This window comes from Athene noctua, chromosome 1 (assembly GCF_965140245.1).
Source record: "Athene noctua chromosome 1, bAthNoc1.hap1.1, whole genome shotgun sequence".
In the NCBI taxonomy this organism is placed as follows: domain Eukaryota; kingdom Metazoa; phylum Chordata; class Aves; order Strigiformes; family Strigidae; genus Athene; species Athene noctua.
The window spans coordinates 241080603-241103830 of record NC_134037.1 but is presented as its reverse complement, the minus strand read 5'-3'; the positions used below and the strand labels follow the sequence as shown (position 1 = coordinate 241103830).

Sequence of the window (23228 nt, the reverse complement as noted above, 5' to 3'; positions counted from 1 at the left end):
TTCAGCATGAATGCAGTCGTCATCTTCACTAAAAGGATACTGTAGATGAACAAAATTGTTTCCTATATTCCTTTACAGGAGTGGTTTTTAGGTAAAGCACTATATGATGAAGAATCCACAATAATTCACCATTATGCCTTTGCCGAAAATCCTACAGTATTTAAATTTCCAGATTTTGCTGCTGGCTGGGCACTTAGCATTCCACTTGTTAACAAGTAAGAATTGAATTTTTAATCACTCCTTGTTTATTGTTAGAATTAAGAATGTTTAATTTATACTTTTTTCTAGATGCAAATCAATATTATTTTAATGAGTTATGATTTAGTATGAATTAATATTTTTTATAAAAGATGGAGGTGTTCCTGCGGTACAGTTGAAGGTAATATTGCAGATCATGTAGATGCGCAAATTCAGATTTTAATTTTGAGCTGTCTTTGAATTGAAGCTGCTGGTTGCAGCTGAGCTATGGCAGACAGTTTAGGGTTTACTCAACCAATGCAGGCTGGCCTCTCATGGATTTGACTTCAGAGCCTATGCTGAGCTTTTGCTGCTGCTACCTATATTATCAGCATTGACGCTGATACATGTAAGTCTGCTTTAGTCTGAGTATCTAAGGTGCATAGCAAGACATTCAACCAGGCACAATAATGTACAACTAGCTCTGGGTATGCCTACGTAGACTTGTGCTCCCACTATAAACTTACCCAGAAAATACTCCTTTGATACAATTCTATTTCTTCCTTATTCTACACATTCCAAGCATAATTATTATAATTGAATGCTTAAGAATTTATTAGTAGACAAGGGTACAGAAACAGATTTCTGTATCATTGCTGTGCACGTGATTTATTTTGCTTCACTCTGCCTGTCTGAAAGTTAACATCATGTCAGCTAGGTAATAGTTGTCCAGTACTTAAATTATTTCAATACCATTGCTTGTCATTTAAAAAATGTGTTCTCCACCAGACAGAAGTTTTATTCCTGGATCTTAGAGTGGCTGCATTGCCCTCTAGCAATGTTCCTCATAGTATAGAGACAACCTAGATACTTATTAAAGATTAGATGCTTAGATTTTAAAGGAGATTTGAAAAGTTCATAGATTTCAGAAGCTGAATGTATCTTGCTGTAGCAGGGTTGATGTTTTCATAAATTGAAAGTGCCTAAATACTGTGCTTCAGAATACACAAAAAGATAATATTGTCTGAAATTTTTGATCAATATTGAGTTTCAAATGCACTGCTGCTTTTAATCTATTGAAAATGTCATCCCACATTTCCCATCTACTCCAAATGACATCTTTCTTCTTGGGCAGGAAGAATGTATCAAAATGTGTGTGCTGAAATTAAACATCATCATACTGTGCTCAGATTTTTAAAAAAATTACATGAAAAAGAAATATAAGTTGCTTCTTGAGGCAATAAATACAGAAGTGTGATTTTTTTTTTTCCCTATATAAGATGGTCAGTAATACCAGCACACTTTGCTGCATACACTAGTGACTGATTATTTTTTTAATATGTTTTTTTTGTGTGCATTTCTTCATCTTTGATTATATAGGCTTGCAAAGAAATTGAAAAGTGAACCACTCAAGTCAGACTTTACAATAGATTTAAAGCATGAGGTAAGCAGTGATGTGGTGAAAGAAAAAATTGTCTCATTCTGTATATTTGCATGGTAATAAAGGATAATGGAAGTAATAGATTTTTCTTAGATATTGCTAAAAAGTTTGACTGCAATGCCAGGCATGTTTAATTTCTTTTCCTTCCTTTAGAATATTGTGATACTTTAAAAATATATTTCAAGCATAGAAGAATTCAATAAAAATGCATTCATATATGAGTACGTATATGGTTGTATACAGTAAGGTATCTCCTAAGGCTTGCTCTATAGAGAAGGAGAGAGACTTCCAATTCATTAAGCATAAGCTGACATGAATAGTATCTCAGATACCAACCAGCCTCACTCACTTTCTAAATCAGACTCTAAGAGCTAAACATGATGGAGTTTCGATTAAATAGTCCGAGGAACCTAACAGTTGTATGAACAATCAACTCTGCAACCTGCAGCATGGAGGTCTGGATTTTTTTTTTTGGCCCGAGTTTTGCAGAAGTTTTAGAAGGTAGCCACTAGGTTTTTCAGAGAATAGGTGAGTTGACTGAAAGGAACATGAGACAAAAGGAGTGAGAGGATCTGAAAGAATGTCAGTGCTACTTTTTCTGAAGCTTTTTTATTTTTTCTGCTCTCAGAATGTTTGTACTGTCACCGAAGTGAAGTCTTGAACACAGGGTGGAAGGGGAGGATGAATCTGGAATAAGCTTGCTGATTTTGAACCGAAATTAGAGTGATCTTGAACTCATTTTAATTTTTTTAAAGCTCCCAGAAGTCAGCTATAAATTGTGATTCCGGCCCAGAAAAAAAAAAAAAATCTTAAATCTACTGCTGCTGTTCCAGGTCTTTATTCTGCAATGATTATAAACCTCTTCAGTTCTAACATCAATCAACAGTGTATTTATAAATTGGTAGCATATTTAAATGAAATTGGTTTTATGCCAACATTATTATTATTTCACATAGTTCCCTCTTTGACTGATGTATTTCTCAAAAGCAACTGGACACCTCTCAGCTTTCATTTTGCTATGTGAAACAAACCAACAAGCCGTTTCCTTCCTCTTGGTAATTTTTCTAAATGCAATACATTGGGCTTCACACTGTTAATCTTTTTATAAGTTACCTCAAAGTCATTCATATATTCCCGATATTCCAATCTGTGTCAGCACTGACAAAGCCTCTCAACTGAGTGTCCTGAAAAAAAAATCTTTAGCAGATATTTCTTATATGTGCCACAGATTGCTTAATGAAAAAACAATTGATCAATCAACTGGCAAAATTACTTCCATTCACTTCTTGTTCTGTTAGCAGTTCTTTGCATATGTTTCATTTCAAATTTATTGCCATTGATAACCTACTTTAGCCCTGTAGTTATTCTTTCTGCACAGTCTTGTGTCTCCCTCGAGACAGTTCCATTTCCCATTTATTTTATAAATTGCCATCTTCTTAAATAATTTTTCTCTGTGTTCTTCTTGTGTGAATCAAGATTGACAACAAGTCAAAGGATATAACTGTGATCTTTAATTATTGTAATATTTAAATTTATAAAGAATGATAAATGTTTTAAGAAATGTTTTACTTTGACAGAGTCCTAATAACATGTGCCTCTAGTCTTTGATATGTTATTGTTCTCTGCGTCAGTTTTTTTTCACCCTTCTACCTTCCAAGTCCCTGTTTCTTATATCCATAACATTTATATCACTTTTCATCTGGAAGGCCTATTTTGCAAATATGGCGAAGGGTTTTTGTCATGCTGCTGCTCATTTTTAGGTTGTTTTTTAGACTTTTTGTAACTGCACAATATATAGCATATTCCCTGATGCTTATTCAAAACTGGAAGTGAATAATGGATTTTCTGTATACCTAACATTAGATTTGAACTAGGACTAAGACTATACTTTGTCTTTTTATTGTAAATCTATTTCTATTATTTTATGAACAGTCTGTCATCCTGTTCAATAACCAGAATGGCACTCTAACCTTACTTCTGAAATATGATAGCTTCACACCATTCCAAGGCTTTCTATTGAAGATTTAATTATTCAGTGGAAAATCTTAGCAACTTTCATAAATAATTCATGTTAGGTTACAATTGTTCAATATTCTTTGTGCTGCAGGAGCATTGCTTCTTTGTTGGTTCCTGTGATAGACGTTAATTCTGAATAGCTGAATTCTGAACTAATACAATCTTAAAATATACTGGAAGCTCTTTAGAAATCCCATCCCTTGCTGTTTTGTAGTTTTCCAGCTACAAGGCAGTCAAGAACCACTTTCATCCCATAATGTGAATGTGGTGACAAGGCAAAAAGATAACCTTGGAGGTGTATGTGTGTTTATTGTCTGCTCCTTACCACGAGTGTATGTATGTTGTGTGACATGTCACTTCCATACTCCTCCTGTACTCCAAGCACTATGAACAGTGTTTGTCTTAACTGACACTCAGGCTTAAGCATTTTCTTCCCTACAGAGTGGCCATTTCCTTTAGTACTTTGTTGAACTCATTTGTAATGCTAAGATCTTCTGTGTTTCCAGAAGCATTGCTAAAACAGCAAATAAACAGACTGCTTAATAATGGCAAGACTAAGAGAAATTAGAACTTGCAAACTGCAAAACTCATTCTAATGAAAGAACCTGCAGCTGAGTTAGAGTGGTTTAGCAAGTCAGTATCAGCTGAGCAGTAGTAGTGACCTTGTTTATACTGACAGCTCCCAGTTGTATGCTTCCACTCAATTACAAGGAAAAATACAGTAATTTAAACTCTTTTCAGTGCAGTCAAACTAAATGTTTTTACTTTGCAGCTGAGGTGGTCTAAGAGTGCATGTGTAGTTATGACAGCCCAGTTACAAACAGTAACTTGCTAAAAAGCCATCAGGTAATTGTTTTCTGGTATATGACTGTACCCTATCGAAAATCTTGCAAATCTGGAAGCTTAAGTTTCAAAAATCTGATTGTATTCTCAAGCTTACTCCCAGTTGTAACAGGGCCTGTAACAAACTGGTGCTTCTGGTTTATTCCCTATAAGTTCCAGAAATGGTTGTGTGCAGACAGGTGAAATTTTCTGAGGGTGGTGAAACCTAAATGTGATGGTGTTGTGGTTTAACCCCAGCCAGGGTTAAAACCCAGGTTGAACCCCAGCTCCATGCAGCCACTTGCTCACTTCCCTCCAGTGGGATGGAGAGAATCAGAAGGGTAAAAGTGAGGAAACTCCTGGGCTGCGATAAAGGTAGTTTAATAGGTAAAGAAAAAGCTGTGCACACAATCAAAGCAAAACAAGGAATTCATTCACCACTTCCCATCGGCAGGCAGGTGTTCAGCCATCTCCAGCAAAGCAGGGCTCTATCACGTGTAACAGTTACTTGGGAAGACAAACACCATCACTCCAAATGTCCCCCACTTCCTCCTTCTTCCCCCACCTTTATATGCTGAGCGTGACCTCATATGGTCTGGGATATCCCTTTGGTCAGTTGGGGTCAGCTGTCCCGGCTGTGTCCCCTCCCAGCTTCCTGTGCACCTCAGCCCGCTCACTGGTGGGGTGAGAAAAGGCCTTGACGCTGTGTAAGCACTGCTCAGCAATAACTAAAACATCCCTGTGTTATCAACAGTTTCCAGCACAAATCCAAAACATAGTCCAATACAAGCTCCTATGAAGAAAATTAACTCTAGACCATTCAAAACCACAACAGGTGAGCAGGAAAATTGTTGTCTGTAACTGATTTGGTGACTTGGGCTTGTCCAGACCGCACTTATGCACTTGGTTTGCGCTGAGTTCTTCCTGAATGCTGGGGAGAAGGAGATGTTGTGCCCTCTTAATACTAGCTTAACAATCGCATTATTTTCTAAAAGAAGAGCTGAATTCTGGCCCTGGTGGGGTTTAAAGCCAACGGTTCCGAAGTAAAACAGTGAAAAGGAGATTAATTTTCAGTGCCTTTGATGTGTGCTGGGTCTGGTGCCATATTCCAGTGAAGCACTTGTTTTCCATGCAGGAATCACTGGGAATATGTGTAAATAACATGGAAAACAGGAGCTAGAACCAAAGACTTATTCTCTTCCCTTGGAGGAGTCTCCTTCCCCCTGTGCAGTAGAGTCAGACTCCCCTTCGCTACATTATATTGTTGGTTCCATGAATCTTACTTTTGCAAAGTGACGCAGTTTCATGAAGTAGCATGGAAAGTCTCTGTCCCAGAATATCTGTGGTTTGTGGGTCTAGGCACCCTTTTGAAAACTAGAAGCTGTAACTTCTGACTATGTTAGGCAAAAGCAAACCTAGAACCCGGATCTCCTATATCTTTAGTGTATGCTCGAACAGCTCTTGTCCAAAGATACTTCCATATGTTTGGCTTATCCTCAAGAGAGACATAAGCATTCAGAATCTGGAGTGTATGACAGTGCAGCTGGGAACCTGTGAATCCACATACTTACTGAGATGTTATTTTCTGCCTTTCAGATTTTCAAGAATTTAATTTTGTTCTTACAAGTTTCTGAACACTTTTATAGGAAATTAAGTTAATCTTTTATCTGTTCTGAGGTAGGCACCCAGCATAGAACTTTCCTGCCTGAATACTTTGGCAAAGTTATAAGCAGTGTAAAAATACTGCAATAGAAATGTTGGGTAGGTCTAAGTGTTCTTGATGTGTCATAAAGTACAGATTGGAATATTACTCTTTTTAGTATGAATTGAATGTAAATACAAAGGGTTGGGGGGGGGTAATCTTCAGACATCACTGGTTTGCTTCTTCCTTTTTCTCTAGATTTTGGCTGGCTTTTTTTTGTTCTTGCATTTAAAATGGACAAGAGTCTACTACAGGATAAGCATATCTATTACATTATCCTGCATTGTATTTTACAGCTTGTCAGAGTTTCACTACTCATTTCGAGCACTTTAAATTGTCACCAGAGGATGGTTCTGTTTTGAAAAGCAGAAAATTGCCACATAGGGTGAAAAAGGCCTAGCTATTCAAAATTATCAAAATAATTACACAATAAGGATTTTTCTTTAGTTTAGACAAAGGTGTAAATATTCACTCTTCTTACAGAAGTTGAGTTGTTCTGACATGCTTAAATAAATGAAACTGTAATTCTATGAAATAAATTTTAAAACTTGTATGTCTATAGAATTTCTTCTAGAATTTGAAAGAATTACATGTGGGCTTTAGAAACATGAGCAAGAAGGTATGCAGCTAGTTAATCAACTAAGGAACAAATCTTCTACAGTGTCTCCTATTTTTCAGTTTTCCTGTTAGGTTTGTCCTATAATATGATTTATTCATATGCCCTGAGAATTTTTGTCCAGTTTCATTACTGATCTAAATGTTTGCTATTTTGGTAGATTGCCCTGTATATTTGGCAGAGAGGGGAAGGACCACATCTTACTCCAGTGCCTGAGTTCTGCACAGATGATGTGAACTCATATAAGGTTGAGCACTGTGCAACAACATTCAGTAATTTTCTGCCACTTTGTGTAAGTACCATATTTTAAATACCACTTGCTTAGTAAAGGTGAAACTCCTACTAAAATGCATAATACTTGACTTTAAAAATCTCAAACCCTTAAGAAAATATTTTTCAATAAGTTTAAAATAAAGAGTTTGTTCTGGCATTTATCTAACTTTGGATATGCTTTCAGCCTTCCGTGGCACAGAATATTTCCTGGCAAACAAATATTGTATATGCTTTAATGGGTCTTTCTACAACAATGTTTGATCAGTCTGTGTTCTATAAAGTATTTCTCCTTACATTTCTGTGAGATACTGAAGTATAGGTAATCTTTTTTTCACATATGAAAATTTAAAATTTGTTGAGGCTAACGATAAAATGTAAGGTAGTATTTGGTGCATTGAAGTACAACCCATCTGCTCCACCTCTAAGAGAATACATTTATGATATAATGGGTTAAGTATTGATAGAGGCCAAAAAGCGTTCTGTGCTTCCAGGAGAGCAAAATTCCAGGTGCCAAAAAGGAAAACAAATAAAAGGTGTTAAATGATTTTATTACAGTTGAGGAAATTCAGAGATTTCTAGTGTGTAACATTTAAGCTTCTTTTTCCAAGCATGATACAGTTCAACATGTTCACATAGTGATTCATTTCAAAGAAATTAAGAAAACATTCTTTTTCAGATGGATTATTCTTACTTCAACAAGTTCTACTACTCGTTCTCTTTTCCCCAATGATAGGTGTTTTAGTTCATGTTAGAATACTACACCAATGGAAAAAGTATTTCAATAATGTTATTTCAGGAATTTTAAACCACTAGTGACCTTTTTTCAAGAGACAGAAATGTACTTTCTAATATATCAGTAGTACACTATTCTACACAATATGCTATACCATGAAAAGGTATTTTCTGTTTTATTATATGTATGGGCACACATATCCTATAAAATGTTACAGGCAGAACCTGCAAATAAAAAATTAATTTTTGTTCTGTTGATATAGGGAGAGCCAGTGAAAAAGGAAGACATTTTTGTTGCTGTAAAAACATGTCGGAAATTTCATGGTGACAGAAGTAAGTTGTTGGTTGGTCAAGGTAGTAGTTCTATGCAATGTAGTTTATGAAATTTATATTTAAAACCCAAGCTGATACATGCTATCTGTGTAGCTCTTGGGACTAAATGTTTGCAGAATCCACTGGGAAACATGGAAGCTTCAGAATGGTAAACAGCTTGTCCTTTTAAGCTTTTTTTGCTATTCAGAGTTCTCCAGGGGTGCTGTGAAGTGTTTAAAAGTTGTGGTCATTTGATGTTTCACCACTAGTAATTGGTTGGCAAAAATCTTGAAATAAAATATCTAAATTAAAAATACACTTTAAGTTAGCTTGTATTGTTGTACGTTGGAGCTGTTGCAGTATTAATTAACATAGCAGCTATTAATAACCTTCAGTTTGTTTCCCCCAGCTAATTAGTTCACTTCTATTCATTGTACTAACAGTGACAGTTGTGCAGCTGTATGGTGGCTGATTGAGAAATTTGAACAAGCTGAAAGGTCTCTGCCCTCCTCCTTCCTTTTGTCCTGTCCTGCCCTCCAGTGAAAGATTGAGCAGCTTATGCTGTCCTGTTGCTTCTCTCCATTGCCACCCTACATAGGATGTGCACATAGTGTTTTGTAATGCTCGGAATGGGAAATTTTGTCTCTTGTAGAAATCTGGTCTTTGTCCAAAAACCATGCCCCAGATAAAGAGTCTCCCAAGTGTGCAACACTATAGCATGTTTTATCTGGAAATTGTAGTGTTATACAAGCAATGATAGTTGCCATGGAAATATGACCGTGATATCTGTGGTAAAAACAGCAAGTAAAAAAACCTAGCACATCCCAACAAGATGCATCCAGCGAGTATTAACGTCCCGCTCAGAGACATGGAAAATAAAGATACAGAGAGACACTCAGCTTCAGCTAATACACAGTAAGGCTCAGCTAAATTGAGGTGGATCCGGTGTCTACAAAACTTGGAAGGAAACATTCCAAATCCACTGATTGAACAGAAGACATTCTACCTACTTTGTAGGTAGAGTGGTAGGAATGGACTACCACTCCATTCTAGTTTACTTCTAGATATTTTGTTTTTAAAGAGATTGAAGAATGGATTTATTTCCAGGAATTTACTTGAATTTTGTGTGCCCTTGAATACTCAAGGTACATAATAATGTCACCATTAGGCTCAGTTGTTTATAAAAGTAATTTAAAGTGATTATTACTGGCAAAAAAAAATAATGTTAAGTAATAGCTAGTAGTTGTACCAAATTTTTCGGGCATTTTGCCATACCTATTGTCAGAGGACAGGATGAAGACAAAAGCTCTTTTCTTAACTAAGTCCCCCTTTGCTAATGCATCCAAAACTGTAGCTTCTGTCACTTCTAAATTTAGACTATTTGGCGATTGCTGGTTTTTTTTCTTCAAAATAAGATTTATGGATTTTTTTTCTTAATGAAAATTCTTCTTGATGAAGGCACATTTCTCATATTTTAATCACCTAATTATTAGGCTATCTTTAAAGTAGCTTTTGACAAAACAAAATTGACTGTCCTGTAATTGGAGTTCACTGAAGAGTTCTCCTTTCTGGATCCATGCTTATTTTCTTACATCAAAATTAAAACAAACAAAAAAAACCCTACAAAGTCAGAAAAGAACATAAGTCTTCAAAAAGATACTGTAAACATCCTTCAAGAAACACCTGTTGAAGACTGAGGAAAATTCTTGAACTTTCCTCACAGCTTCCAGTGTTATGCAATAGAGGATAATCTTACTCAAGATTTTGAAAGATTAATGGATGCCAGCTTCAGAGAGCTCTTTTTACCTGGTAAGTCATTTTTTATTGTATGCCAAAAACAACATTAGTGCAACATTAAGGCTTGGAATTCAATGTGAAAAAGAAGCTAAATTTTACTTCAGAATTTACTTAAGATACAACTCTCCTTCTTGCACGTACCATATATAGTTATACGAGAAAATTTCAAGACTGCAAACATGTGTTAAGGTTCTAGAAGTAGCACAAGTAAAATATAATTAAGAGCTTAGGGCTGACCTTCTATCAATATTTTTGTAGGTATTAAAACTTCCATGTGATCACAAGTATTAATACAAATTGATAAATATTTGCATCAATATCTAGTCCAAAATTTCATACTGTTGCTCTTTCATTGGAACATACGAGATGTTAGAAATTCTGAAGTATTGGATTCAGTCTACAATTGATGTTAGTCTGGATGGTGACACTTCAGTCAAAACAAGCAAGGAAATGAGAAAGACACTTCAGCTAGTAGCCTCCTTGTTAGACCATTTAACTGAGGTGAGACTCCAGTCCTTGCTTCAGAGAACATTTTTTCATTTATACAAAGAAGGAGCACTCCACTGAAGAAACTGAGAGGCTCAGTCTCTAATAGCAAATTGTTCTGTATGTTAAAGCACCCTACTGAGGTTTAAGTCCTTGGTTCGAGAAAGATAAAACAGACTTTACAGGTGCATCTCTTCTGCCAGGTGAAGGTTGGAAGCATTTTGTATATCTGTGATGCTTCTGTACTGGGGCCTTGTTTTCTGAAAGCATTCTGGTTTTGTTCTGTTGAGAAACATTTTTTCAATAGAACATTTCCACAAAGTAAGAAAATAATTTCCTGACTACTTGTTTGCTTACTCTAGTTGAAAAAAAAAAAAAAAATGTTTATGTGTCTCTCTCTGCCAGTTAATGCAATGCTATATGTTGTAATGTGACTTTTTATTACATGAGAGGTAGAATTAAGACATTGTGAAATTCCTGGCTTTGCATTTCAGAACTCCACCATAATGTTGTATGGACAAATTTTTGTACATAATTCCCTTTGGTTTTTATGCAGAAATTGAGAGCAGTTTTATGTTTATCTAAAAACCTTTAAAAGCAGTATTGGCAATTGCACAGTGCTACAGAAGTGAAGTTATATATTTTCCAAATATTAAAGCCTTTCCATTAGTGCACTGAGTTATTATTACTCTGTCTTAACAGTTACCTTTCAATTCATTCTAGTGTTATCAAACTGACTGTTGGTCAAGTGAGCAAGTAGGTAAGCAGCAAACATCACATTAGATGATGGATGATTCCAGCAAGGGGCTAAAATGAGTTTTCCACAAATGCCAGTTATATAGCATCAAAGGGAAGTTATATAAATATTTCCTCCATTTAAAGAACTGGTGTGTTGATGCGGGCTGGATGCCAGGTACCCACCAAAGCCACTTTTATCACTCCCCCTCTTGAACTGGACAGAGGAGAGGAAATATAACAAAAGGCCAAGATAAGGGACGGGGAGAAATTGCTCAGCAATCCACCGTCACAGGCAAAACAGACTCAACTGTTTAATTTAATTTATTGCCATTCAACTCAGAGTAGGATAATGAGAAATAAAACCAAATCTTAAAACATCTTTCCCCCACCCTTCCCTTCTTCCCAGGCTTAACTTTACTTCTGAGTTCTTTAGCTCCTCTCTGCAAGTGGCACAGAGGGATGTGGAATGGGGGTTGCAGTCAGTTCATCACATGTTGTCTCTGCTGCTCCTTCTTCCTCATGGGACGACTTCTCACACTCTTCCCCTGCTCCAGCATAGGGTTTCTCCCACAGGAGACAGTCCTCTATGAACTTCTCCAACATGAGTCCATCCCATGGGCTACAGTTCTTCACACACTGCTTCGGTGTGGGTCCCCCACGGGGTCACACGTTCTGTTTGCAAACCTGATCCAGTGTGGGTCCACAGGTGCTGCCAGGAGCCTGCTCCATTATATGGGCTCACCACAGGGTCACAGCCTCCTGCAGGCATCCACCTGCTCCGGCGTGGGGTCCTTCCCGGGCTGCAGGTGGGCATCTGCTCCACCATTAACCTCCGTGGGCTGCAGGGGCACAGCTGCCTCACCATGGGCTGCCCACGGCTGCAGGGGAATCTCTGCTCTGGCACCTGCAGCACCTCCTGCCCCTCCTCCTTCACTGACCCTGGTGTCTGCAGAGTTGTTTTTCTCCCTCCTCTCTCCAGCTGCAATTGCTGTTGCACAGGTCTCCCCCCGCTCCCCTCTTCTTAAATATGTTATCACAGAGGTGCTGTCACTGATGGCCTTGGCCCGCGGTGGGTCTGTGTTGCAGCTGGCTGGCACTGGCTCTACTGGACACAGGGGAAGCTTCTAGCAGCTTCTCACAGAAGCCACCCTGTATGCCCCTGCTACCAAAACCTTTCCATGCAAACCCAGTACAGCAGGAATAATCAAATTAGGTGATGGATGATTTCAGCAGGGGGCTAAAATTTGTTGTTCACAAGCATCAGTTACATAGCAGCGAAGGGAAGTTACATAAATATTTCCTCCATTTAAAGAACTCGCTGCTACCATTGAGACCTACTGGATGGTGTCAGAGACCATAAAGCAGATAAACAATGACAGCACAGTGTTTCAGAGTAGTTGCTCATATAAATCCACTTGATTTTTTAAATGGAAAAAAGGTCAGAGTATTTTAAGGTCAGATTATTTTAATCTGATACTTTTCTTCCAAATACCCTGCAGGCATTCAGCTTTTTTTGGTGTTACTTTTAATTTATTTTCTTCTGGATATAATTTAAACTTTCATAGCATTGTTGTTAGAATTTTGTATGATCAATTTTAAATGTTTAGTGAAATGGCAAACTAATAAGAGGAGGATTGCTTTTGTAGAGAAGCGTTAAGCAGTCCTCTTTTGAATAGAATCTCCGTGGGACCACAATTGGTCATATGATATTTATAAATGTCCTTCTGTGAATGTTTCTCCAGACAGGTGCTTTTGAGCATTAATATGACATTACTGTAAGAATGATGCGTGTAACACAAGTGTAGTATTTCAAAAGTATATTTGGTCTGTTTCTGATTCAGAATATTTTACATGCTGTACAGTTGGATGTGCTGTTTTAAAATGCGACACTTTCAATACTGGAGGAATGATTGATCTCTGATAGTGTTCATGCTGATGTGTGCTATGAAGTCTAGCATAGCAAGTATAAAAGTAATGAATTCCATACTTTGGTTAGCATAAACTTAAACATCACCGTTTTCAACGTAATATGAATGAAACTGTAGTCATATTTTAAAGGAAAATTTGTTATTGTATAAATAAAACTGCCATGACTGGCTTTCATAAAAATGTAAAATTGTATTCTCTAAATATTGTAGGAAAAAAAAAAGAAGAACATTCAGAACCATGATGCTGTATTTAAAACAGGTTTTTCATTACCATGCAAAGGAATATGTCGGTTAACAAGGTGCATAAATGTTTTGATCGAGTACTAGTTTTAATCAAGTTACTTGTGTTTCAATGTCAATTATTGTTTTGCAGTACCAGTTGTAAAGCAGACTTGGGAAAGAGAAGCTGCCCTTATTGAATACTACAGTGACTATGCAGACACCTCCATTCCTACTATAGATTTAGGCATACCTAATACTGACAGAGGTGAGCTATTGACTGTTGTCAGTTTTGCACAAATAACTGTCTAATAAGGATGGTAAATTTTATGGATTATATGTGTATTTCATGTATAATATTTCAGCTGGAAGTAGCTTCAAATATAGTATCCTATCCTTATTTTTTAATGATTGTTTAGTAATTATAATATTTATATTGTGTAATATTGATAGCAATAATTGCACTAGATAGTCACCTGTAATCTAGACGAGTAAAGACTGTTTGCAATTAGATTTTGCCAAGATCTAAAGAAGATTCAGTAGAAATCTGAAACTCATTTCTCTTGTCATGCTCATGGGGAACAAGGTTATTTCACTTCTCAACTCCTAGTAAAGGGTGTTAAGACATGAAAAATGTTAAGACATTTTCCTGTAGGAAGTTATCAGGACCTGAGTTGCCATTGATGAGTACAGTAGATAAATGTAGACTTAAATATTTATATAAAAACAGTGGACCTGTCTGATGCATCATGAAATGCTATGAAATATCTTGAAGCATTTTGCAGAACATGTTCCTATCATATTCTCCTCATTTTACAGTTTTTGAAATTTAAGAGTAGCAGTTTGCCCAGTATTGTCTGACAGCTTAACATGTTAGCTGGAATAAAGCTTATTTTTCAGGTTTTCATAATTCAAAGAATTTCCATACTTCACCATCCTTCAAAAGTACATTCCTGCATAGAAAGAAATGGTTGTGTTGGAACGATGTATACAAATACCATTCGGCACAACAAAGGATGTAATTTAAACTTGCATCTCAAATAATTTTGCCAGTCATTTTTAAAATGTTTTGCATAGTGCAGTAAAATATTTATTTAATTAATAATTGTGTATTACAAAATTTCATTTTATTTAAATGTATATTCTATTATTTCTCTTCCTTTAGGTCACTGTGGGAAAACTTTTGCCATTTTAGAAAGGTTTTCAAATCGTAGCTCTCCCGGAACTCCTTGGTTAGTTATAGTGGATGATGACACACTAATAAGGTATACATTGCAATACTTCAAGAATTACCACTGTTCGTGTCAGTAGGAGTTCTAGCAATATTCATCTCTTCTTCTGTATTGAAGAGATAGAGCTGTTTTATTAATGATGTAGCTTTGTATTCCTTTAAGGAAGAAAATTGTCACTTTTCTTCAGTGTTCCTTGGTTGAAATTAAAACCCACATAATCTTGTAACTCGATAAAGACTATGCATATTGGTGTTATGTAATCATGTAGTCTGAATATGATTCTTTAGTGTAGGTATGTCTGAGCCGATTGGTTTTAGTCATTTGTTAATATGCCTTCTAAGGTGTATTCCTCACACAAATGTGTCAGAAAAGGTTCCATAAGATAGGGTCAGTAGTCGGAGCCACCCAAAACAGTGTCCATGGACTTGCCTTTGCTAGAAAATAGATCCCATTCACATGAAAACTGACACTGCTGTATAAGCCAAATAAGGCACGGTGCCAACCAGCAGGTTGGCATGATCATGAACATAAGAATAAGTGGTTCAGGAAAATACTTTACATTAAATCATGTGACAGAAGAAGAATTTGAAAGAGGCTATAACTATAGATAAAGCAATATTTGTATAACTAAATCTACCTTTTTGTTTTTCAATTCCTGTTGAGAAAAGATCATTTGCAAAGATATTACCATTGTTTGGAAAAAATAATTTCATTTTTTTTCTGAGATGAGACTCAGTTTTGCTGAGAAACTTTGTCTGCTTCAGGAAGGTATTTTAAGCTAACTGATTTGTTATTTGACCAAATTCAGCAGTTATATCTCATAGCAAATAACACATCACAAATTTCTGTTTAACAGTTTGTATCTCTGAGGGTTTTTTAGCATTTCTGAATTTCTTCTGTAGTTTTTGTGCTATTTAATAGAATGTAATTTAGGCTAGCAATATCTATTTCAAAATGAATGTCTACATGATTTTTTTTTTTAATGAATTTTCATATTATAGTATCTTCAGACTCCGAAAATTGCTCAGCTGCTATGACCCAAATGAACCAGTATTTCTTGGAGAGCGTTATGGTTATGGCTTGGGAACAGGAGGATATAGTTATATCACTGGCGGAGGAGGGTAATTTATTTAAACTCTACTTCAGTCTCTGCTTTGAGTGCAAATGTTTTGAATTACAACACAAATCAGTTTCAGTGGAAACAGTGATGTTTCTTAGTATGATTAAAATGTAATGATGCTCAAAGACACAAATGTCCTACAAGTAAGAAGTTGTTCTGCCCACTAGGAACAGATTTCTAGAGCAAAACATTTGGTGCTGAGGACCATGTGTGTTTCAGAAGGGGTCATTTCAGCTTGATTGGTCCATTGAATTAAGTGCTTGTTACCAGTTATCTACACCACGAGTTCTCCTGACACACATCATGCAGCCCTGTTTTATCTGATAGAATTCATTCTGCATACTCAGAGACCATCTTACAATGTGATTTGAAGTGTAGTAAGCAGAAAAAATTGGTACAGTTGCTTAAAAAACACCCTCATGATCTGAACTGTTGTGGAGTTTGCAGGAGAACCAAAGCAGCATATTGGGGGATACAAACTACTGCAATGAAAATTTTCGTTCCTGTTCTCTTTCATCTTCCAAGCATGGAGAAGAATGATGATGATGATGATTCTCCTTCTGTTTTTGAACTTCATGCAGTGATTTATGGGGAGGTGGCTGAGGAAGGAGTTTGATGTTGATATCCTGGAAAATAGTTTCTTATAGAAAGCAATCATTGTGGGTTGATCTCCTGCATGAGACACATGGGTCCTGTGATTGTATGCAAAATTTAGTGTAAATTAGCATGTATATGAACTTTCAGGCTGGATCATATTGCAGTAAGAACGATCTTAAGATCTGTCTACCTTGTGTGTCTAAAGCAAGTACTGTGGATGGCTGAAAATCCTTCGTGTCTTTCTCTGTGAAAAGTAATGGCTATACCAACTTCCTAGTTTCTTATGCATCCATGAGGAAGCAGAAATCAATTGTCTGGCCTCCTCATTGTTTTGCATGGTTGCATAAGGTCTTACTTAAGTAGGGTTTATGCCTGAGTTGCGAAATAAACCTTCTACTGGTGCTGGTGTGTTTGCTGGTTACCAGTCCTATACTTCTATATCCTTTTAGCATTTATCTCTTAGTTTCTATTCTGTCATCTAGATGTGGAAATTTGGAAGTTATTTTCATTCTTAGGTTTGAGCAGATAGAGGTACAAATCATCCATCTTGCTCCATACCCTAATTTTGAGAGGGTTCATTGTAAGTGGAGAATTATATATAACTGAAGGGACATGGTCCAGATAATCAACTAGCAAGTACATTCCCCAAATGTGTGCAATTTACATTACACCTTCTGTGTAGCAACACATGCTGGTCACAAGTTCCAACTCTTTTTTTTTTTTTTTCTTTTTTTTTTTCCCCCATGCCTTTAGCTTCTTATTCCTTCTCTGTTTGATCTGAGTACTGAGATACAACTTCCTATTGTGCTCTCGTTTTTGGTTGGGTTTTTTTTTTTGTTTTCATGATACATGCAGTCTTCAAAGTTGCAATGATAGTGATGGAGTCTTTTGCAACTTCAATCTGACAATATTCTCAGGTCAGTCTTTTTGCCTTAGCATTCAGTATTTGTAGTTTTGCCATGTCACAGTGTCAAGCAAAGCATTGTTATATAGTGAATAAGCTCATGAAGCCATGTAGCGATTTCAGAGCATGAATCTTTCTAGTATAACTTGTAGCAGCTAGAGTACCCTGTATTCTGATTGTACTGGATGGATGGTGTAACTTCATAAAAGGCAGCTATGGAATACTAGACAAGAGTATATTCCATCAGCTGTTGAATTTAAGACGTCATCATGTTTCTGGTCTATTGAAGGCTTATTTTAGTGATAATGATCTAACAGCTCCAGGCTCTGGTTGATACTTAGATGAGCAAGAAAATTAGGATGAATAGAGGAGCAATAGCTTCAGGGAACATTTTTTAATTCTGGAGAGAACTCTGTATAACAGAGGATTCAAGGAATGACAGTTCAGATTTAGAGTTCTTTTCGTTTAATTGCTACATGATAACTAACTGGACAATACATTTGAGGAAGATAGAGAAGAATGTCCCTTTAAAAGTCCTGGCCAAATTTAGGAAGAATTATCAGCTGTAGTAAAAATGGTGGATAAGTAATTAATTGTTGGAATAACAACAATTGGCATAATTGGTATAATTAATTTTCTTTATATAAAGTAAAAATGCCTCTTGCACTACTTGTCAGTACTGACTCCTTGAATTTTGAAATTTCAGATATGTTGTACCAGAGGGCTATATTTTGTCTTGCAGTTTTCTATCATTTAGCAATATATGTTTAGCAGTATTTAATTACAGTCATTTGACTTTGCTAGTAGTTATTGTCTTATATGTTTCATTTGCTTTTTTTTTATTCAGGATGGTCTTCAGCAGAATAGCTGTTCAGAAACTACTTGCTAGTAAATGCCGGTGTTACAGCATGGATGCGCCTGATGATATGGTCCTGGGGATGTGTTTCAGTGGCTTAGGAATCCCTATAACACATAGTCCACTTTTTCATCAGGTCAGAGAATTATTTTTACTAGTATTTAAAATATATTTAATTCTTTTACACATAAAACAGGACTCATAAATATTGCAAACTTGATCAATGTGTAGTAATGATAACTAGGGTGGTGCTGCTATACCTTATCTCTCTCCAGAACAAGTCTGATGGAGCAAAAATCCCACACCACAATACTTTTTTTCATCGGGTAATGGAGAAGTGACTGACATTTTTCAGTAAATTTGTCTTTTCCACTTACCCAATTTTTCGGTTGATTCAGTGTTTACTATGCTGAAATATCTCATTAGTGAAAATATAAAATGTAAAAGTATTCCCACCACTGTTGCTTTTGCGGTGGATTCTGAAGAATGGTATAAATATGATAAATTGCCCTATGCTAACACAAGGGAAAAAGAGGTCACAAAACACAATTGTCTTGCGAGTATATTCTCCTGTTTGAGAGGAATGGTTTGGAATAGATTTGAATCTTGTTTCTGTCTTCCAGAATATTTAACAATCTTAATTGTAGTGTCACAGTGGAAAACACAGTGCATTGAGTCCCAGAGAGATTTGTTGCCTTCTAAACCAAATAAACACTTTACCTTCCTCCCTATAGAGAAGAAGGACTTAGGATTTTTCCCAAACAGTGCACAACTTTTTTTAAAAACAGCATTAAAATCAGTGTAGTGTTTGATGTTTTTCAGGTGTTAATCCAGTTTAAAAACTGGGAAGACCTGTGTATCTTGAATAAGAACTGAGGTTAAGATAATGGGCTACTTAACATTAGTAAACTGTTATGTGATTCAAAGCAGCTGTCAGTGGGGGGTATAAGTTTGCTATTTAAATTATCAGGCTTTCTTATATTAAGATTCTCTTTCTGATTACATTTACTATTCAGAGAAATGGGAAGACTGAGTACATACTATTCAGTATTTTAATTCCTTGTCCATATGAGAAAATCATCTCTGTTTACTTTCCTGATTTGTTTATCATCGGTCACTCCTTTCAGTATAGAAAGAAAGCAAGTAATGCATCTTCTAAAATCAACAGTAACTGAATAATTTGAGCTTGCACAGGTGTTTTTTAAAAAAATCAGCATCTAATTAAAGGCGAGTCAGAAAGAACAGAGCTCTTTCTACAGATTGTAGGAATGGCCCTTTTACAACAAAGCAAAGCACCCCCTTGTAATCTTTAATGCTGTGCATTTGATACTGAATCACTTTGAATGTAAAATCCTAGCAGTTTGATTTTCCACATAGAAAATTACACTTAATTGTAATTTATCTTTCAGTGTTGCTTATAACAAATTCTGGTTTAACATACCTTGAATAAAAATTAAGCCTGGGTGGAAAACTACTGAATAAAAGTTGAATGTGCTTATTTTATGAATTCCACTATTATGCAACAAATATTTTAAAAATGAGAAAACCAAAATTGGATTTTCTGTGAACCAGAAAATTATTTTTTAAAGACTTGACTGGAGTATTATGATGTACAATGTTCCTTGAAGTACACAAATCCAAAATTATACTCAGTATGTATTATTAAACTGAAGCAAAGATATCTTCATCCTTAGAATGTCTATGATGTTACAGTGTCTGCTCACTCTTACTGGTTTCCTGTTCGCTACGTGCTCAGGTAAATACGTATTCTGTAACCGGTTCCAGAGGCTTTTGATGTGATGAAACTTTTAAAGAGAACAGGAACCTTCCCATGTTGCGTAGCAGCCAGAATTGGGGTCTTAAAATATAAAATCTGGTCAACATACTTGGCTTTTGTAGAATACCAAATATGAATTCTACCATTTAAAAAAAAAAAAAAAAGCAAAGATTACAATAATTGATTCCACAGAATGTAAGGAAGAGGAAATTCAGGGAACTTACATCTCAAGGTCAAACACCTATAAAGTGGCATGATTCTTAGAGAATAATATAATAAAAATGATAGTTATTAGAGCAGATCTCATTCTTTTAGAATTATCGGAACACCAAAATTTTGTCTATAGCTCGATAAAAAGCTGATTGATTTTCAAACAGCAGAAAATTTTGGTCTCAGATGTCTAGAAACTGTCTCTATCCAAAGTAAATTATTCACGTTTTTCAAATCTAAATGTTCATTGAAGTTTTTTCAAAAGTCTTGAGGGAGATAGGCTCCCTCTTGTTTCCTCCAGTGGAATTTTTAAAAATAAGCACTCTGTGGTTTAAATGTCAAAATAAAAATACACAACAGCAACACATATTCACATTTCTTAATGTCAAATTCTGTTGCCTAATTTTATGACTGGAGTGTATAAGGACCTGTGTGAAGCGCACAGCATGTGGAATTCATTAATACCACCATAAGTAGGTGAAGTACGCAGTATTAAATCAGTTACTAGCTTAGGCATCAAATCAGTGATTCAGTATCCAAATCAGTCAATTTTCTTCTTAATGTTTTACATCTAGAAAAAAAACAAATGTGTGCCTTTCATGCATTTCTCTTTACAAAAACTGTTTACAAGAGCAAAATCTAGTTATATTACCAGGGACCACTGCAGCTCAGGCTTTTTTATACAATGATGCACTAAAATGCCATTAAACTGTCAGAGGAAATGAAACATGCTTGGTGCATTAAGAAGTCAGCTGCATCATGTAGTTGTGTTGTTATTCTGTCTCTTTTGATATAACCTGATAAAGAATAACAGTGCAGTTTTCCAGCACCACAGTATTGCCTGTGTTTATTAACCTTTCTCCATGAAAAAACTTTGTATACTTCAGCGACTTACGGCCTTATTAGGATCCTACAGTCACACTGGCAGTGCTGGCAACTCTCATTAAGAAGAGGAGCAAGAGAATATTACTTGAAATAATTTTGTCATTATTGAACCAAAACTGTACATTTAAAAAGATGCAATACAAACGATACTGTTTGTCACTTGCTTTCGTAGATGGTGATCATTTCATCCTGAGAAGACAGGGCATATGTAATATCAGTGTACTTCATAGCATGGTGACTGTTGAAGATCTAAACTGAATGCTTATCAGTTGATTTAACACAATGATGTAAAAACCCCTTCGCTGTATATTTTGTCAGTGCCACATTGCTTTTGTTGTGATACAGAGACCATTGAATGGTGATACTTTCTTGTTCTAAAAGTATTCTTCATCACTGAGTACTAGTGCTTTTACTTTATTCTTCCACCTTAGGCAAGGCCAATGGACTACCCAAAAGGCTACCTTTCTCACCAAATTCCAGTATCTTTCCACAAACATTGGAATATTGATCCAGTGAAGGTATATTTCACATGGCTGGCACCAAACACTGAAGAGTCACTTAATGGAAAGAAAGTTGAATATAGCAGAGAGGATTTATAAGCAGTAGAAGAATGTAAGTGTCAATGTACTGCAGATGAGAGTCACTACTGTGATTTTTGCGGTGTTCTCACATTGTTTCATCTCTTCGTGACATAGAAGAAAATGTTTTGTTCCTGTTTGTTTCATTCCTTCAGAGCAATGGAAGAAGGCACCTATATTGACTTTTGGATTCTTTTGTTGCACTTGTTTTCGTTTTAAACTGGTTTTGGGATTTGTATACCAATGACCTTGACACGCATTTAAAATGTCTCATACAACTTTACCTGTGTTCAGACAACATCAATTTACATTTCCTTCCTTTGTTCTCTCAAAAGCTGAAGTGTATTTGGGAGCCTGATATTGAACATGTTTTGAACATCTATTGAACATCATCTCCCACTGACCTACAGAAAATGGTTCTCTAAACTGTTCTGGAACGGGTTCTTAATAAATCAGAGAGGAGACATGACACTGTTTCTGTGACCAGGAGCTAGATTGTGTGAAGGCCATGTTCCTTTCCAGATATAAATATTGTAGTTTCCTGGGACAGATGGACCAAGCATGAACCATTGTTGTACCTTTTAAGTTTATTAGCATTTGTGAAGAATGTCATGTTCAAAATTGAAAAAAAGGTTAAGGACGAGGATTCCTTAAGTGGCCGCAGGAGGTCACTGTGGCTCCTTTAGAAACATAAGTCACTGTGTATCTTTTTGGCAAGTATAAATGTGACTCTTAAGGATTTTTCGCAGAACTAACACTTCAGTATTTCTGATGTGTGCATTTCAATAGTATATGGGTGCCAGCTTTATAAAATTTGTAGTGTTCCTAATTTATATCATCAAGGTAAGTAATTTTATGCATACAACATGTAAAGAGTGATTCATATTTAAAAAGTTGATTTTTTTTTTCTTTGAGTAATTCAGTTTGTAAAAATGTTTGTACAAAAACTGGCTTTAGTATGTTTGAAACTAATTTTTATATTGTAAAACTGCTCCTTTTAAGATGACACTACATGACACTTGTATGCTGTTATTTAACTTTGCTTGCTATATTGTAATGAAATACAGGGTCTTACAGTCATACTGCTGAGGTAAATTGTGGTTTGTTTTGTTTTAGTAGGTTAAAAATTGATTCCATTCCAAAGTAATGCAATACTTGCTCTTAAGTCAAAACAGGGGAGCCACTGATTCCTGTTTCAGTAATTACTGAAGTTGTATAAAGTTTCTTTTTGAATGTAGCTTGTGGAATTTTAAACATTTGAATAGCAAGCACATATCCATAATAGATTCAAATTCTGATTCAATAGGAGCAATCCATGTTATGTCTTTTTTTCTTTTTTCTTCCCACTATCAGTGCCTTAAACAGTAGACATTTTACTGATGCCAAGACTATGTTCTCCAGTACCATAGGTGAATTGTTAATTATGTTTACTATTTAGAACTGTGAGAGCTGAAAGCTGAATAAAAGCATTCTTCTTTAACCTTTTCTGCATTCTTCCTCTTTGCAAACCAAGTACAGGTTTATTTAAGCACCTATGTCAGAATTTTATCACCTGAATAGTATTCTATCGTCAGTTGTACTAAAAGGCAGTTTAAACTTTTTTTCATATTCTGTCCTGACATGCTTCACCAGATTAAGTTAATTTTCAAGTCTCTGGTTTTGTGCAAATGAAAAATGCTTTTGCAATAGACACCTCATGTGATTTGGAATCTTGATGCTATCAAAAAATATAATTATCAAATTCTCCAAAGGTCTTGCAGCGTAGTCCAATCACTTTCAACTTCAAACTGCTGGTATTTTACATCTCCTT

General features: G+C 35.9%; 1 protein-coding gene across 2 annotated transcripts in view; it reads left to right on the top strand.

The window, feature by feature from the left end:
• B3GLCT (beta 3-glucosyltransferase) overlaps positions 1–22896 on the top strand; it is a 69743-nt gene extending 46847 nt beyond the window's left edge. For both annotated transcript variants that reach the window (XM_074914598.1, XM_074914591.1), the window contains exons 7-15: positions 79–215; positions 1558–1621; positions 6935–7066; positions 8043–8112; positions 13414–13527; positions 14425–14524; positions 15493–15612; positions 17960–18104; positions 21272–22896. In XM_074914598.1, coding sequence (XP_074770699.1) covers positions 79–215; positions 1558–1621; positions 6935–7066; positions 8043–8112; positions 13414–13527; positions 14425–14524; positions 15493–15612; positions 17960–18104; positions 21272–21439 — 1050 coding nt within the window. In that variant the 3' untranslated portion in view covers positions 21440–22896. The remainder of the gene's footprint in view (positions 1–78; positions 216–1557; positions 1622–6934; positions 7067–8042; positions 8113–13413; positions 13528–14424; positions 14525–15492; positions 15613–17959; positions 18105–21271) is intronic.
• Positions 22897–23228: the final 332 nt, after the last annotated feature.